Consider the following 18,713-nt stretch of genomic DNA (forward strand, 5'->3'; position numbering starts at 1 on the left):
ATTTTCTGCACAGTCCTATCACTAAGTTTCTACTCTTGTACTGAAATAAAAACATAAATACTAGTAGTAGTCACAGGTTTATCTTGTAATAAAAACCTCCAAAACCCTTAGCTGTAGTTTAGCTGTCATTAGCTCAACATAAGTAAGATGGTATTATCCTTTTCAAAAAGAGTCCCACAACATTTGCTATCTTAAAGGGGCTGAATAATTAAAGAGATAACAGCAGCAGAAGACAACAAAAATAGTGTCACATAAACAACTCAGGGATCTGATGGCTCAGTGGGGATAAGAGACCCTGGGAGTTAAATGCTTTAGTGGTCTGCCGAGAAGCACCAAGTCTGTCGCCAAGACTGGTTTATCTCCAAACTGATTTTCCAGACTCACTGCTGTCCCCAACTGGTAGAAGACAAATATTTCCAAAAGCAGGATGTCCCATCCACAGATACAGAGAATAAAGAATACATATTTTTGATTAATTATTTTATAGCCTGATAGTCAGACTGAATTTCGTTTCACTCATAAATAATTGTTATGTATTCTTGCATTGCTGAAAACAAAGTAGGCAGGACATTGTCTGAATGGCTGCACTCTTAAACAGCTCTGCAGAAATTAGGATATATGATGTATGATCATTTAAAAGGAAATGCTAGCACAAAATAGGTTCAAATCTAAATCCACTGATTATGAGAAAGCATGTTGTTGACCCAAAAGGCAGGAAGAGATATCATTTAAAATTAAAGTGTCTAACCATGGGATAATTGTATTCCTCTGAAAGCAATGTATTCAAACACAAGATTAACATTGTCTTTTTTTTTAAATACTTGAAATTAAACTAAGCCTATATCACATAACTTTTCATATTAGACTACTATCAGAATTTTGTGACGTTGGTTTCTTTTCACACATAAATAATACCATTGACTGTAACTTAGCAAATGATAATGTGGATAGTAGCCTACCCTATCAGCAACATTACTCAATTTATATAGGATATTTATAAAAATTCCAATACATTCATACTGTTGTGAAATTAAAGCATTTGTCAAAAGTAATGACATATTAAGTGACCATATTGTCAAAAAATAATGGCAACGTTTCTCATTAATATGGGTTGCGATGTCATTTTTCAAGATTGTTTCTCATAATTATATGTTACAGGATATTATTGTTGTCCTCGCATTGTCGTAAATTGTCTTCCATAAACATCTGATGAAGTATTTGCATGATATGCAATCAATCTTTCTAATGTGTTTCGAATAGTCTGCACTTGTTCAAACCTGGTTCAAACATGACAAAAGCTACTATCCATCGGTGGGCTGTCACATAGTACTAACAGCTAGCAACCAGAGGAACAGTAAGTAAGGTTGTTACTAAATGTGTCTTTGAATAGTTTACCTTTAGTCAAAGGGGCTGAAGGGACCCGCACGTATGCCGCACACTTTAAGGATTTTCCTCACTTCATGGTACGTAATCTTTTACATTTATTTACGTTGTTGTGATACGCGCAGCCAGGGGAATCTCGTTTAGCAAGTCAGGCAGATAGCTAGCTAACGATAGCATACTTTGCTATTAGCATAGATGAATGCTAGCTCTGAATTATAGTTACTTTATGTATATATATATACACAACATATGCATATATAACCGTATGTTTTCATTACGTCTAAACCTTATTGAAATCCAGGGGTTAAAACACTATCAGAGAGCACACATTTAAATGAAAACATGTAACAGCTAGCTATGCTAACATTAGCCTTACATTAATTGACTGGAAAGTGTCGTGATTTCTGTCACAACAATATTTTATAAATACGCTCTTGCTTTTCACGTGTCAGGTAACTTTAACACCGGGTATTTCCCGTTTTTATTTAGGTTAAAATATCATTTTAATGTCAAAAATATTTATTAGGTCATCGGCTAATTTGGGCATACTAACTTCCACAGGCCAAAGACAATCCAGCGGTTTTCCTGATTTTTCGAAGCGCCTTTGGAGACTCAGTTTGGGGCTGAAGTGCCTCAAACCTCAGTGCCTCTGTGGACCTGGAAGAGCAGCACCGCCTTGTGACAAGCTTCCAACATGACAGGTGGGGAACACCACACTATTAAACACCTGTACTATACTTGAGGACGTATTTACGGCACTATACATTCAATGTAGCACACTGCTGAAGAAGTTGGATTAATACTAGTTGTCTGAGCTGCCTGATCCCAAACCCCATATGGAGACAGCTGATTGTGAAAATGTTTAGTGAGAGAAGCTCTGCATCAGTGCTCTAGGTGTTGGTGTGAATGATGTGTCTATTCCCGAGTGTTATGTGTGAATTTGCACTGAAAAATCTCTCACCAGACATTTAGCCTGTGTTGGCATCTACTGATAGATACATTCCTTGAACCTCAAACCCACTGACTGAATGGCTGTCCCACAGTGCCCCTCTCTCTCCATCCTCCTCTCTCTGTGTCTCCCTGTCCCTTTCACCCAGAGAGAGACTTTGGGTGGATAGTGAGTACCATTGTGTCAGTGAGATGTTTATTAATGAGAGAGGCGCGCACACAGAGAGCAGAGCTGCTATTGACGGACTAATCGCTAATCTCTTCGTTAATACTTCAATCTGCCTATGAACCAAGATACATCACTGAGAAGCCTCAAGACAGGGACATGCAAGCTGGTGGTCTGCAGGAAGTACATTTGGAAATTTGTTCCAGTTGGAAACTTTTTGAAAGTGAAGTTTGAGTTGGCTTTTCTGTTCAGGCTCGTCTTTTAGGACAAGTGTATGTGTCTAATGTTTATTGCGTCCAAACTGGGAAGTTGTGGATACATGTCAGTGAGTATAGTATTGAATTGAGCTTTTCTGTCAAGGAATTTTGAAGTAGTTGGTGGTAACATTTTCCGTTAGCGTTGATAGGTAATTAAACAAACATATTATAACCAGAGAATAAGGGATTTGTAGTCTGCTGCTTATTCTGTTGCATTAAGGTTTTCAGTTTTAGCTTTTTGGAGGTTTACTGTGTCGATAAAAGGAGTAGTGTGTGTCTGTGTGTGTGCTTGTTGGGTGTTGCATGTGTTTGCCTGCCATGCCCTTGCCTGCGCCTGATGTCCCGGCCTCTCAGAGGCTGGCACTGGACTGTCGTACCCTTCTGGACCATCGCATTGGCAAGGGTGAGTGATAACACCACTTCCTCTGGCTCCTTCTCCGTCTCTTGAACAAGGAATTATTTCACTTAAAAGGTGCTTTCTCCATGTGCTTCTAAAATATGTTATGTTGTAAAAATAACTTAAATTGAATGTTGGAGGTCTGATTTGCTATGAGCCACTTCCTGTGTTGTAAAATGGATACAGTTTATTTGATCGATTACAAAAGGAACTTAAACCCTTGAGTAAGTCAACATAAAGAGGAACACTGGCTGTGGTATTTAGCACAGGTTGCTGTTAAACAGTGTTGACTGGCTATGTGTGTGTGTGTGTGTGTGTGTGTGTGTGTGTGTGTGTGTGTGTGTGTGTGTGTGTGTGTGTGTGTGTGTGTGTGTGTGTGTGTGTGTGTGTGTGTGTGTGTGTGTGTGTGTGTGTGTGTGTGTGTGTGTGTGTGTGTGTGTGTGTGTGTGTGTGTGTGTGTGTGTGTGTGTGTGTGTGTGTGTGTGTGTGTGTGTGTGTGTGTGTGTGTGTGTGTGTGTGTGTGTGTGTGTGTGTGTGTGTGTGTGTGTGTACTTTCGTGTGTACTTTCTTTCATATAATCTTACACTGATGAAATCTCTGTTTGAAAAGAACAGTTCTTCCATCAGAATAAAAGAGATGCTTATAGCTCCAAAGGGAATATTGCTTATAGCAACATTTCCGGCATGCAAGATGTAGGAAAACAAAGCTTTATTGTAAATGATTATGATGATTAATTATTGAAGTGATATTGTACCGGAGTCCTGTTATTTTATCCAATAAAATAAAAGTTCACAGTAAGTATAGAGAGGAACTTCAGCTATCTATAATATCATTTTGTAATAATAAAAAATAAATAAGATGGACTTTTATTAATCCCTCGTGGGGAAATTGTTTCTCTGCATTTGACCCATCCTGTGTTAGGAGCAGTGTGCTGCCATTTTGAACGGTGCCCAGGGAATGTAATATAATTTAGTATAACATAACAAAATAAGATATAATATATATTTTTTATTAGCTGCCCAACTGAGAACTATTTTTTTTCTTCAGTCCATACATTTAATTTCAACACTCGTTCATGCTTTTACAAGGACATTGCAGCATCTCCAGGTTCATGGTTTCACTGATTTTTTTGTTGCATTAGAGCCAATAATGTGGATGTCTGGGTTTAATGTTTGTCACAGTTTTATGGTTGTGTTGTGTAATGTAGACAAGCACATTGATTTGAAAGTGTTGCTCATGAGTGAGCCAGCTGCTGAACAGTATTGTATTTATTTACTATGGTTTTGGAAAATTAAACCTGGAAGAGATTGAGTCAATAGGAAAATATTGAAAATTATAATATTTCACGGTTTGAAATATAAAGAAGCAAATACCAGTAAACATGGTTTTATTAATAAAGACATTTTGGTATTTGGCTAGTAAAAAAGGAAAGACATTTTGTAGAAAGTTGCCTATGCATATAGGGAAAACTGAAAGTAAGTAGAGCAGGAAGCATGCGTGGATTAATGACGGAGAGGAGGGAAAGGGTGATGCTGGTAGGGGGTGGAGAGAGGAAAATTGCGTGGGTGGGAGGTCTTCTCCCTATCCATCCCTGTGGTGCATATTTCTTTCTTATTCTCTCCCCATCCGCCTCTTGTCTCTGTTTCCTTCTATGCAACTGAGAAGAATGATCTGAAGTGGGGGGGGGGGTGTTTGTATGTGTGTGCCTGCATGTGAAATCTGCACTGCCCCTTCAGAAGGAGCGCTGTTGCAGAAGACGAACAGGAAAATCCAAGGTCATCACGGCACGCTTCTCTGACGTTGCCTTTCAACCCCCTTTCGTGCGCGTGTGTGTGCGAGTGTCTGCACGGCAGGAAAAGTGTGTGTAATTCAGTGCATCGGTCCGAGCTCTGCACCAATCACGGTGCGCATTTTAGCTCCATGCACACGTGCAGGCATTTATACCAGAGTGAGCGGTGTTTGTGTGCGTTTTCAGTGCCTCTTGGCACAGCAGTATGTCTGTATGAGCTACTGAAGCTGCATTGAGAAAAAATAACCATTTGTAGTGAGAGATTCCAGCATCACGAAGGATGTACGGTAAGAATTACAATAATTCTTCCTATGTGTATTCGTGTGTGTGTGTGTGTTTAAGGCTTTGTAAGTATGTGAGTAATGTACATAAAGCATGCAGCGTTCAGCCAGTTTTCCTACATTCTACCAACACGTTTCCTCTTAGCTTTCTTGTGATAGACTGCAACTGACTAAAAGCGCATTATATGAACTTGGACTATTATGAGGATACTGCTCTATTTATAGCTTATACACCGCTTTGAAGAGGTTTATTTTCGGTACCGGACACTTCTTTGATCTGAACACTTTTTAATCAAATGACTTCCTTTGTTGTATGAAGTGATAACAGTATGTTCTCTACACTTGTAAAATATTCAGCTCACTGTTGTAGTTATATATGTATGTATGTTTTCTTATCGTTTTTCCCATTTCCTAGCTATTTTGGGTTGCACATGATAAATTCATGTTTCCTTGAAAACAGGTATAGTATATGTGCGGTTGGAAGCTTTAATTATTGGTACTTTTCTGTAAAACTTTAAGATCATGTTAAAATGTGTTTGGTGTTAGTGTTTTCTGTAGCTATGTTGTTTTTATTGACATGTTGATATATGGTTAATTGATTAGCGCTAATTAAAAATGTAGTTAGCTTTGCTTTGACTTTCGAGACTATTGATGGAAAAATGCTTGGCTAAGTAGGCTAACCCTGCAGACTGGAAGAGCTAGCTCAGTCAGACAGAGTGCGTCGCTCTGCTGAGCTCCTGTATGGAAATGTGGCTCTCTGGGCTTGAGTCCCTCATAGCCCAGTTTCAGTGCCTGTTTGACTGTGATTCATAGTGTGTCGGATCGGCCTTGTGTCATGAGGATTTGTTGGCAGCTGGTTCTGTACATCAGTATGTTGGTCGCATAATACCAGCCATGTTTGCTTCCACCCACTCTCGGTGGAGTGTGTGCTTTGAATAATACTTGCACATGGATTTATGGCTGAAAATGATGTACTGTGTATGTTTCTGCGTGCAGCGTGTCTATAGCCTGAAGATACAGAAGGAGAGAGGGGGTAGATGGATGTTGTGGTAACACACGCAACACATTTCAATTGCTGTCATTATCTCCATGCCAGAGTGACACAAATTCACATTTTTTCCTCTTTGTCACGCTTAATGCTGTCAGCCTCTCCTGAACGATACCCACCTCCTCTCTTCAGCTCTATACAGCTCTCCCAAACTCATTGAGGGACAGCCTTACACTTCCCTCTGCGTATTTACAGATTCTTGCGTGTGCTCGTATTTTACCACGTGAATCTTCTGTTTAAAGACGTTTTGCCCGTCCTTGTTTGCTGATATAAAAATAGCAAGACTTGGTCGGTCCCCTGAGGTGAAGCTGATGTGAAGCTGATGTGTATTGATGCCGGTGATGGTGCTCTGTCTCTTGCAGACCCGACCACTCAAACATACAAACATGAACACGCATAGATCCTACATGTGTTTGATATGCTCCATGCAGGACTATATTTACCCTGTTTTATCAGCCACGTGACTTCTGGTCCAGCAGAGCAGCTCCAGGACAGCAGGTGCAGCAAGATATGCTACTTGTCACACACTCCTGTTAGTGTGTGTTATTGTAATAAGTTTGACTTTTATATCATCAAGATAAATTCCTTTTTATTGTGTTGCCAACAAGGCATTAGCTCTATTTACACTCAGAAAGTGTGGAGGATTTTAAAATAATAAAGAAAGAAAAGACAAGAGTATTCCTTTTTATTAGTCATGTTTTGTTTCTCATGCACAAACATGTCTTTCAGAGCTATGTATTTTCTTGTTTGCCTCTCCTTCTTCTCGCTTCCAGATGCATTTTCTCTCCCATCTCTCTATCTCTCTCTCACCCTAATGTGGGAAGCGTTAAGCTGACATCCTGGGGGAAATGGAGAGTGTAATCTGTTAATGTACCAGCCCATTGTTACGGCTATAAAAACAGCATTGTGATTGGCTGGCTCCTTGCTATAGTGATCTGAAGGGGTGGAGACCCCCACACATGTGTACACGTAATGCACACATTCTGCGTGGATGTGTAGCTTAGCATCCAATCAGTGTAACATGTAAGAGACATCGCTCTGGGCAAAGTTGCACCAGGCTGCAGAGATGTCCGCCTTCTCTCTATTATCTTGTTCTGTCTCCCAACATTAACCAGTAATTAATTGTTCCGTCCTACTCGATGTGTGCGAGCATGTTTGTGTGGGTTTATGTGCGAGTGTGTATTGAGTCGCTTGGTGTCCAGCCCCTAAATGTGTTGTCAGCCGGCCATGCCAAGTGGGTGGAAGTCGTGAGACCCCCCTGTGTGTGTGTGTGTGTGTGTGTGTGTGTGTTTTTCACAGCTGACACATTCTTGTCCACCCACCCTGCTGATCTCTTTTAGCTTTTTTCCACTCGAACCCACCATTATTAACACAAGAAACACTTAACAACTCAAACCAAGCACAACTCTGCAGCTATACAGTGTTCTCTAGAGTCATTTCCAACACAAACATGGTTTTGCAGCACAATAACTTGAGGTACAGAATATGTTAATGTTTACAATTATTGCAGTAGCTTTTTAGAGTTGCAACAATTTATCAACTTGTCAATTGGAAATAAATTGACAACAAATCGCAAAATTGAATATTCGTTCAGTCTTTTATCATGCAAAGATGCAAAAACTAAAAACACAGCTTTCAGCCGCTCAAATCTGAGTATTTACTTTTCTCCTTTTTATAAGTTTTAAACTGAAGGTCTTTGGGTTTAGTACTGTTTATGGGTATAGCGAGAAATTTGAAGACATCATCTTTGGCTTTTGGAAAACAACAATTAATCAGCTTGTCAAAAGAACAGAAATGAACTAACTGATAATGAATATGATCATAAGTTGCAGTCCTATAGCATTTGTTGTTTTATTGACCAGTGCCACTTAAGCAACCGTAACACAAACTGCTTTTTATCAAGCCTCTGAAAATCCTAAAACTATATTTTTTCTGAATGATGAATTGCCCTCTGTTCAATAAAAAACAGTTTAGACGGTAAAATAATGTATATGGCATGTGTAAAAGAAAATAATTATGCTCATTTACTTACTTTTATAATAACACTGTGTGATTCTTAATTGTTATCTTTATTTACTGGCTTTCACGTCTTTGCTAAGAGTTGGGGAAATTCTTGTTGAGACGATTTGTTGCAATGTTGTTAGTTACGCTCTCTGTGCACCAAACGGTATGACCTTCAACTTCTGTGAATTGAGAACATACTGATACTGCCTCCCTAAACTTCCAGAATTCTCCTTTCATTATCGCCAAGGTTTTCCCCACCTTTCTCTGTGTTTAAATATGCAACCCAAACTCTATTCGATTCGATTGATAAATACATTCCCACAACACATGCCACTAGCTTATGAGCTAACCAACAGAAATGGCAGCCACTTTAAATTCATGCAAAAAAGGAATTTAGGAATATAAATTGCTTAATGGAAAATGTGGATGCTTGCAGTGTGCCAGAAGAGGGGGAAATAACATGTACATTGCTACACCCACTCAGCTGTTAAAACGGTTGTGGATTTTAGACACAATAGACCTAAAAGTGTATTAAACTTTTTCTTACGCCATCTGACTATTCCTCCCCAAAAATCTTGTCTCTCTACTGTTGACAGAGAGAGGGCAGATTTGTGCTGGACAAGGAGATGCAATAAGTAGCGCTAATCTGTGACTCACCATCCACCTCCCCCATCACACTTCCATCTCTGTCTCTTTTTCCTCTTCAGCCGCCTGTATCTCTGTCACTCTTTGTCCTCCACCCTTTCCTCTCTACTCCTGGGACCCGCTGCATTTTCATTAATTCATCGGCGACTCCTACACTCAAGCCCCGGGCCAACCGAGAGGATGAGAGAAGGTGCGAGAGGGAGGCTCAGTGGGTGCAGGAGGAAGGGACAGAGGGAAGGAGGGGTGCAGAGGCCTCATTAGTATTTGAAGTGATGGAGGAGAGTGGAGCAGCACTATGAATAGACACGCCACTCTCAAAGATAAGCACCAGCCGAGCTCCTGCTGCGGACTTCAGTAGAACTTTCAGAGGCCTTGAAACAGAGCGGCTTTTAAGTGATTAAGGCACTAAATATGCATGTTGCTCGATTAAAAGGCTTTTCAAGGACATCCTGCCTGTACTGGCTGCCCTACTCCCAAGTGTGGGTCAATGATAACATACCAGAAGGGCAGGGAATGCAGAAACGTAGCCCAGAACAGAGCGCTGCTGCATTGGCTGTGGTTTAGGACGTAGCAGGGGCCATCGTGGGTTGGTCATTTGTCTTCCTGTCCTCATGTCCTTGGGCATAACCGTCAACCCTCATATTGCAATGTAGCTTTCTGCCATTGGTGTGTTAGTATCTGAATTGGTCAGTCAGTGTGCTTTGGATAAAAAAGATCAAATGAAATGCAGCCAAATGTATGTGTTTTCAGCTAATAGCAGTTAAGTTGCTGCCCTATTCTAATATTTTGCGTCGGTGCTTTGTACCGCAAGGGCAGAAAGTGTTGTGTGTGTTTTCTTTCATCGTTTCCTTAGGTATGTTACTATATTTAGTCTAGATCTAGGTCTATTTAAAGGGCCAGTGTAGTATTTAGTGGGACGTATTGGAAAATGGTATTCATAACTTCATATCTGCTTTTTATAATAATAAAATCACCTGAAACTGAGAATTGTTGTCTTTTGAAGTAGCCCTTCATATCTACATAGAGAGCAGGTTCTCCATGTACCTACAGTAGCTCAAAACAGACAAACCAAACTCTGGTTTTTGCACTCTTTAAAACAAGGTTGAAATAAATAGGGTAAATCCTATCCTACTTATTAATACATTTATACATTTGGAATGATGCTTTTAATGTTATATATGTGCAGTATATACATGCCCATGGACGCCAGATGGAAAACTAGCAATGTGCTATATCTTCTGTGGTGCATGTATCTGGGTTGTGTGTAGCAAAGTGTTGTTACAGCTGGGCTCAGCTCATCCATTTGCACTGGTGAGTCAGGCACATGGCAGCTTGTTGCCTCAATCATCTGTGAAATGGGCATAATTGGTCCATTTTATTTTGAAAAAATGAATTGTGTGATTTTGAGAACATGTTACACCTGTGTTACAGTCTGTGTGTCTCAGAGTGTGAACAGCGTTGATCACAAGGCTCGTCTCTGGCTGTATGGGTTGGTTGAAGAGTTCCTATACAATTTGTAGGTGCAGTTAAAAGATCAACTGTAGTCCTGATGTGACGACTCCACGGAGAATCTGTCTTATGTTGGATAGAGCACACTGTGAGGCATCTGGCTATCCTGTAAATGTCGGGTCAGTATGCTCTCAGAATAGGTTTTTCGTGCACCATCAGCAAAAAATGCTCCAATCTGTTTAACCACAAAGTAAAAATAATGAATAATGAAACATTTTTCCTGTGGGAGAAGAGAAGGAAGTGAGGAGGGAGGAAGGAGGGAGGAAGGAAAGAGGAAAATGTTTCTTTGCAGATTGTTTTTCATTTGTCTTTATATTAACTAGATTTCTGCTATCTCTATTTAAAGTGTCAGCCTCTCAAACACTTCATTAAACGTGACTGCATTGCTGAAAGCACGATGGCCTACTTTTTGTCATCAGCTTTCATATCTCCTAAACTCAAATAGCCTTTATTTGGTGTGAGCAAGTAAATAATATCCTGAGCTGCAACAACGGTTGAATGATGCATTTGTTTTTTTTTCTTCATTCTCTCAGTGTCTCCTTATGACTCACCACTGCTCAATTCCTTCGACCAATCACAATCCAGTTCTCTCTTCGCTGCCTTGCTTGCCTTTCTCCTCAATGCAAAGTCAGAGAAATCACTCTTCACTGTGTTGCACTTTTCTCTTCTGTGTGTGTGTGTGTGTGTGTGTGTGTGTGTGTGTGTGTGTGTCATATCTGAGTCGCAATGTTGTGATTGTAAATGCCTTGTGACCACATTTCGTCAATATCCGGCTTTTTCTCAAATGCATTCCCACAGCATTACAGTCACTTAGGCCAAGGGACTGTTTATCAGAAGCTCCATGTTTTTAATCTGGCGATATCAATTCATCATTTGGCATTCTTGCAGAGAATTTGACAATGCAGTTTTCTGGATGCTTGCTTTTATTTTTGACCTGATTCAATTAAATCTATTAACAGAGCTCTGTCAGTTTACATTATCCATCCACATTCAGCACCTCTCCTAGAAATACCCTGCTTCTCTGCACGTCAGCCGCTCATTTTAATTTTAACCTGGCACTCTCCACAGGCTAGAAACCCCCAGCACTTCATAACATGAGCGATGTGTACACTTATATTCAAGTGTGCCACTTTTAATAGGACCATAACAGTAGCACTGCTGAGACGAGGCTGTTATCAATAGTTGCTCGTTAGCTTACCCTTCAGTATTTGATTAGCTGCGACTTCTTTGCCAACACATTTTACGGTTGTTACATTTTACGGTTGTTACCGCTACATGTTAGTGGGGATTTTTTTACTGGGGGGACGCTATTTTAATGAGGTCATCCCAAACAATGCCACACAAGTGCGCACGCGCGCAGTGCACTCACAAAACGGGCAGACAGGTCCACAGAAACTACCGGTATGCTTAGTCCTACTTTAGTTACTGTACTGCAAAAAGCATACGGCGCTGCGCTCAACACACGCAGACTCAAAACCATGGACACACAGGCACATAAGTTATATAAACAATTGATAGGCCTAAATTGCATAAGCTACAGTATTGCAACTAAGCAGACAGCGCTGCTTCTCTCTCTATCTCCACTTTCAAAATGTATTTAAAACTCATAACAAACAAACAAAATTCCCAAAGTTGTCCTGAAATTAACTTATTAAATAAACAAAACGAAAAATATATATAGCTTACTAATGCAAACATTGAATCTGGACTTGAAATTATTCTGATTAGGCCTAGCCTACATTGCAAATAAGCAGACAGCGCTGCTTTACACACACACACACACACACACACACACACACACACACACACACACACACACACACACACACACACACACACACACACACACACACACACACACACACACACACACACACACACACACACACACACACACACACACACACACACACACACACACACACACACACACACACACACACACACACACACACACACACACACACACACACACACACACACACACACACACACACACCCCTTGCGTTTTAAAGACTGATAAATCCGAAATGGATGAACAAGCTTTGCAGTCTATCCACGGGTATGCCTCTTGTTTCCTCCGCCACATCTCCTCCGTCCATACCTCTGGGAAAGGTGAGCTTGAGCTAGCCAGGGGAACGTTGCTAGCGCAGCTAACGTTAACGTTAGTGCTAGTATTATCATTATCCACGTCTTTAGGCGGCTCTTCTGATGATGAAATACTAGTAGCAGCTTCACTTGTAGCTTCGGTGCTGCTAGCCTCTTTCTTCTTGTGAATTATATTCTTTTTAGAAAAGAAGTCAAGCAAAAAAAGGTCTTCCTGCCATTATAGAGCTTTTTCGTTAGCGTTCTTGAAGGAAAGAGCTGCCGCAAAATCGGCGAGCTGGCCGTGGGTGTGTGTGACACCCCCCCAGCTTGCCACGGGGTCACGAGCGTGATGACGAATCATAATTTTTTTTAAGGAAATCGTTTTTATTTTTTATTATAATTAGGCCTACTGTGAAATGTATTATGTTTTTGTCATTATTACAACAAATACACACTTGCAACTGATAAGACTGGCAATGATTTTATATTTATTAGACTATTAAAAAAAAGATCATGCTCCAAATAAGTGGGGGTACGGCGTACCCCCGGGTCCAACGCCCACTACACCACTGCATGTGTTAAATGATTGTTCCTAATTCATCGTTTAATCTCAATGCTTGATTACTTATTTTTACATCACTTCATTTTCCACCACTACTTCAGTGGTGATACAGTGTGTTATTAAGGTGAAGTCATTATGTGGAGTCTGCAATCTTCCCCTTTGAACAAGTGGCTGATTTCAAACGTACCTTATTATTTCTGGACTGTGTTCTTTCGTTTGGAAAGGCTTACACGGGGCAGACGAATAGAGGAGAGATGGATGAAAAAGAAATGGACGTGTTTGCTTGTTATTTCTCTTTGTTTTTATTGCTTTTCTGACAGTCATGCTGCACAAGTCTAATCTCTGTCATCTCTTTTACATCCTCAGGGGTTTGTGGTTGTTGCGGGGCGCTCAGGCCTCGCTACAAGAGACTGGTCGACAACATCTTCCCAGAAGACCCAGAGGTGAGAAGCTCAAGTGACTTTGTTTTTCTAATGCCTTTCTGAACCTAAATGGTTATTTTTATTGTCTGAAGTTGTGAACTCTCTTCTTTATGCTCCTATATATAAATGGTTTGCCTCTTGCCAATGCCACATTATTGCAATTCTTTTTAAAGAGGAACACTGTCTCTGTATAAGTTTCAATAGCTCATTAGGTTGAATACAAACAAGAACATCAGATTCAGCTTTCCATCTGTGGTCGCTGCCAGGTAAATATAAACGCATTGTTATTATGATATTGCCTTTCAAGTAGGAAGAGTGGGTAGATGTGGTAAGAAAACATCACAAACAGCCTCAGATGTAACTATCTTCTTCAAAGCTGTTGGTATCGAGCCACATACCCTTTCTTTTCTAGCGTTTGAGGTCTGATACAGATGACTCGTAAAGAGAATTCATTTGGATGGAGAAGAAGCAGCTGATTTGTTGCAGAGGAAACTTTTCACAAGTGCCTCTTTGCTACTGCAGTAACCCACTTTACCAATCAGTTCTCGGCCAAAACTGCAGTATGCGGGACATACTGTTTCAAGCAGACCTCATTTCGCTGTTTTGTGTGTGTGCATCTGCTCTTTGTGCGCCCACAACTGGTCTTACATTTGGCTCTAATCAGCTGTGGATGAGACCGTAACTACCGAAATCCCAGCAGCTTGGGAATAATGAATCCATCTAATAACATTTACTCACAAATGGTGTCCATGTGGGTGTGTTCCATTCACATTTGCTGTGTTTCTCCCAGATAATTGGTGGTAAGAAGCCTAAATATAGGCTCTCCATGTGTCAGAATGTCCCCACAGTAGGATACATTACTAGTTTTAAATTGGAGTGCATATGACTGGAGTGTATCACTGGGAAGAGTCAACAGAAGCCTGCACCGTTTTTCCACAGAACTACAACATGATTGAACAAAAACAAATCAACTTTTAAAACTGCAGGTTGTTGACAGCTGCAATATTCTGGCTGTGTGATCGGAGATGGATTTCCAGCCACAGGATGTTTTTGATAAGCAGACAAATCAGAGCTTTTGCCCCGTGCTGACCTCTGAAATAACCCTCTGATGAGAGGAATAGACCCTTTTTCACAGCATGAGAATTGTTCCTGCTCCGGTTTCAGGGTCCTGGTATTGTGCTGTGTCGTTGCTCACTGGAAAACTTCACAAAGCCATCTTCAATGAAGCAGTAACACCTGTGTAAATATTACAAGTCATAATTTAGCTCACAGATCCCCAGCTGAGGGTTCAACATTTCAGAAATGGAAAATAAAAATATGATTATTTTTCCTTGGCTGTTAATGATATAAATAATGATGAATGATGCCCATGTATAACAGTTATTATTTTTGAAGATATTTTTGCCTTACATAGCTACCTACAGAATACTTAAAGTGTACACATCTGTTCCCATGTCTCCAAAACATAACGGTCTTATATATTTCTGTTTGTGGGTGTTGCTATTTCATTGACTTCATGTTTTGGCTCCTGCCTGAATGTCAACTAGATGTCAATGGACTGTAAACATTATTTAGCTCTCTCCCCGCCTGACCAAACTGAGCAGAGAAGTAGGTCAAGGGCTGGAGTAGGAGGTGAAACTTGGTGGACTAGTTATACTCTTTCAATTTTGTTTTTGAGGAGGAATACACACACTATCAGCTCAGAGATGTTTATGGAATATAACATGTATTCTTTCTCAGTGGAAGTCAACACACGTGTCTTAACCAGTTGCCTCTTCGTTTAGTAGACATTGGGTGTCGGTACTCAATGCCTTTTGAACAAGCCAGTACCAAATAATATCAACAATTCTTCTCTCTTACCTGCATACAATCCTTTGTGCACTGGATGTTAACAATGCACAGCCCTAGTGGACATACCAGCTTCATGTCAATCCGAGAGCGACTGTATTCTCATCTTTAGTAATCTACTCTTTAAGGATTTTAAACCTTGTAAAATGTTTTTCCTTCGTCTTGTTTTCACCCCTTCTTTCTATCTCCCCCCATCACCCTGGCAGGATGGTCTGGTGAAGGCCAACATGGAGAAGCTGACGTTCTACGCCCTGTCAGCTCCAGAGAAGCTGGACCGTATCGGAGCCTACCTGTCTGAGAGATTGTCGAGGGATGTGGCCCGACACAGATACGGGTGAGCATCTTCCGTCAAGCACAGTTCAAAACCGTTTTCAAAAGACATCTTGGCTGTCTCTGCTTGGACATTTTGCATAGTATTTATAATCTGCCACACATTAAACTTAAATTCAGCAAAGTTGAAGCTATTAAATATAACTTATTCTAAGAAATGGAGGTTATCTTGCTATGAATTAATAAGAAAAGTGGTGCCTGGAATTGCCTTCCATCAAAGAGATGCTTTAAAGGACCAGTCTAATAGTATACATTTATCATATATCCCACATGCAAACTCTATAGAGAACTGTACAATTATGCCATTGCATTTATACCAAATATTTGTTTTCTTGAACCTTTTCTGCACTCTATAATGACTGCATACAAAGTAGCCAAGTAAAAGGGGCAAGCGGTCGTGTTTTTCAACATAAAACGGCTTTAGGTTCATCAACGGTTATTTCTCTTCACTCTCTGTACCTACTCTAAATGCCACAGAAGTTGTTGTCTTTATGACTCATGGCTAGGACGCGCTGTGATGATCTCGCCAATGCAAACGGCTTGCACAGATTACATTAACATTTGGCAGAGTCTTGCTATAATCTGTTATCTATATCAGGGTTTCCGCTAGGATTTTTTCTCGCCGGTCAAATGTCCGGGCAGAATTTATTTTACCGGACAAATTTGAAACTTACCGGTCATATTTCAATAATAATAATAAGAGTTGTGTAGCAGAGTTTCCGTAAGCAGGTAATTTACCGGACTATGAGCAGATATGCTGATGTTTAAAACTCAGTTCACAGGGCTCATTTTTATATTGCTTCAGTTTATAATCGTAACAGATCGAAAAAATTCAGATTAATTTTTCAATAAATGATTCCACAACATAATTATTACATTCAAACAAACTATTTGTAGTAGATAACGTACATTATTCAGAAGTTTACATCAACTTTGAATAATAACACGGGAGAAACGGATCCTCTCTTTTCCCCTCTCCCTCCCCCTCTCTCCTGACAGCCCATCAGTTTCTCATGCAGCTCCTGCAGCTTGCTAAACAGAGGACGGGGCTTCAGGTGATTGTGCAGAGCTGCGTGTCTCGGTCAGACTCAGCAGCTGATCTGATCTCTCTCTCCGTCCGGTTACACTTCACTCGCGTTTATGTCCATATCGATCAGATCCAGCTCTCCTGATCGGCCTTTATAGAGAGCACCGATCAAACTATTAAGAGTGAATATCGACGATAATGACCGGCGGCCGATCGATCGGAGCTTCCCTAATTATTACCAGACATTTTGACCGTCAGGTTTTGAATTTACCGGTTTTTTATACATTTTACCAGCTAAAAACCGGTAATTACCGGCTAACGGAAACCCTGATCTATATATGTACTTTAATATTTCCAGAGCTATGGGAGTTTAGAGATTTAAAAGAAATACGCACATACTTTATTATCCATATAAGATATCCAGACACAGATATTGTCATCCAGATGTTTCTGTGTGTGCTTGCCCTCCTCCTCCTCCTCCTCCTCCTCCTCCTCCTCCTCCTCCTCCTCCTCCTCCTCCTCCTCCTCCTCCTCCTCCTCCTCAGGTATGTGTGTATAGCCATGGAGGCGCTGGACCAGCTGCTGATGGCGTGCCACTGTCAGAGCATCAACCTGTTTGTGGAGAGTTTCCTTAAGATGGTGCGGAAGCTGCTGGAGTCCGACAAGCCCAGCCTGCAGATCCTAGGAACCAACTCTGTGAGTATACACCATCGTATCACTACTTTAAAGAGTCCATCAGATGTTTAATAGTTTTGCAGCAATGAAAAACAACAAACAGTGTAAGATTTTTAAAATGCTGGCTTTGATCCTAATTCATGATGAGCATTCGGTTTAGCTATGACTATACAGCTGTATGAAAGAAGTACAGTGTGAAACATATCTATAATAAACGTTACTGTGGTAAAAGTTATGGTAAACATTAGGGCTGCACCAAACAACTAATTTGATAATCGATTAATCTATCGATTAATGAAACGATTAATCGACTATTCGGACTATTACTGTATGCACAATTTCTCAAACGCTCTTATTTAGCCATCAACTTTTAGATTTAGCTTGAGGTTGTTTTAGGCATGTGGAAACTAACAATGAAGACAATAAAGATGAATACTTGATTCAAAAATACATATATTATTAAATTAACTAAACAAATTGTGAACAAAACTAACATTGCTTTTTATTTAAAGTAAATAAATAATATTTCACATCAAAAGAAACAACAGTGTTTTAACAAATCGTATTAAATAATCTGATGACAGAACTGTAAACAGAATAGCTGAAACTTTAACAAAATAAATAACTCAGTTACCTCTAATCATTAACCCATGTTTGTATAATGTAGTTAACTCGGTGTGTTGCTGCTAGCATACATAACGCCTGGCGTGGAAACGTTACTCGTGGAAGGGGCTTCAGAGCTATTAGAAAGACAGTCCAACCCGGTGCATTCCTCCGTCTGGATGTGGAGCACTTTTGCTAAATGTTTAGACACATTGCTCGTGTTACCGCCCTTACATGCTAAACTCTTATTCCACTTTTGGTAACGAGTATTGTCCACATCGACACGGCTATAGTTTAACCACACCTCGGAGCGCGTTCTCTCCGCCATCTCCTCCGTGTGTGTGTGTTGCTGCATGTAGCAGCTGCGTGTGTGTAAACTGCCCCGCCCCCTCGCACACAGACGGGGAGAGAGATCTCGTCTGGATTGGAAAGGTCGAAAATACACCGACCATAGACGCATTTGTTTGTCTTTTTGCATGTTAGAAACGAGTTGGCAACACTAAGACTGCGATATAATGCTTATATAGCAATACATGACATATCTTTTTTAAATGTCTCCAGTACCGATACAAAGACCAATAAAGTTAGAGCTTAAAGGGAAATGGAAACACTTTTCAAACTGCTTTCCATGCGACAATATTACCATTAGGAAATGTATTTATCTAGTCTATTTCCAATGTAAACGATCGAGATACGCGAATTTACTTTTTGAAATACGTGCCTAATGACCA

The 18,713-nt window shown here is 40.4% G+C and overlaps 1 protein-coding gene across 4 annotated transcripts in view; it reads left to right on the forward strand.

The window, feature by feature from the left end:
* The first annotated feature begins 1,335 nt into the window (after nucleotides 1-1,335).
* Nucleotides 1,336-18,713, forward strand: part of LOC117439815 (protein EFR3 homolog B) — a 48,253-nt gene continuing 30,875 nt past the window's right edge. For 2 of the 4 annotated variants that reach the window (XR_004551195.1, XM_034075906.1), the window contains exons 1-4: nucleotides 2,562-3,157; nucleotides 13,444-13,520; nucleotides 15,554-15,681; nucleotides 17,250-17,400. Coding sequence is in view for 3 of the 4 variants with exons in the window: in XM_034075906.1 (XP_033931797.1) it covers nucleotides 3,058-3,157; nucleotides 13,444-13,520; nucleotides 15,554-15,681; nucleotides 17,250-17,400 (456 nt within the window). In the remaining variant the exon portion in view is untranslated. Of the gene's footprint in view, nucleotides 1,464-1,944; nucleotides 2,085-2,561; nucleotides 3,158-4,952; nucleotides 5,228-13,443; nucleotides 13,521-15,553; nucleotides 15,682-17,249; nucleotides 17,401-18,713 lie in introns of those variants that run through there. The other 2 variants (XM_034075907.1, XM_034075908.2) reach the window with 2 other exon arrangements.

The sequence above is a fragment of the Pseudochaenichthys georgianus genome, chromosome 24 (assembly GCF_902827115.2).
Source record: "Pseudochaenichthys georgianus chromosome 24, fPseGeo1.2, whole genome shotgun sequence".
NCBI classification, from domain to species: domain Eukaryota; kingdom Metazoa; phylum Chordata; class Actinopteri; order Perciformes; family Channichthyidae; genus Pseudochaenichthys; species Pseudochaenichthys georgianus.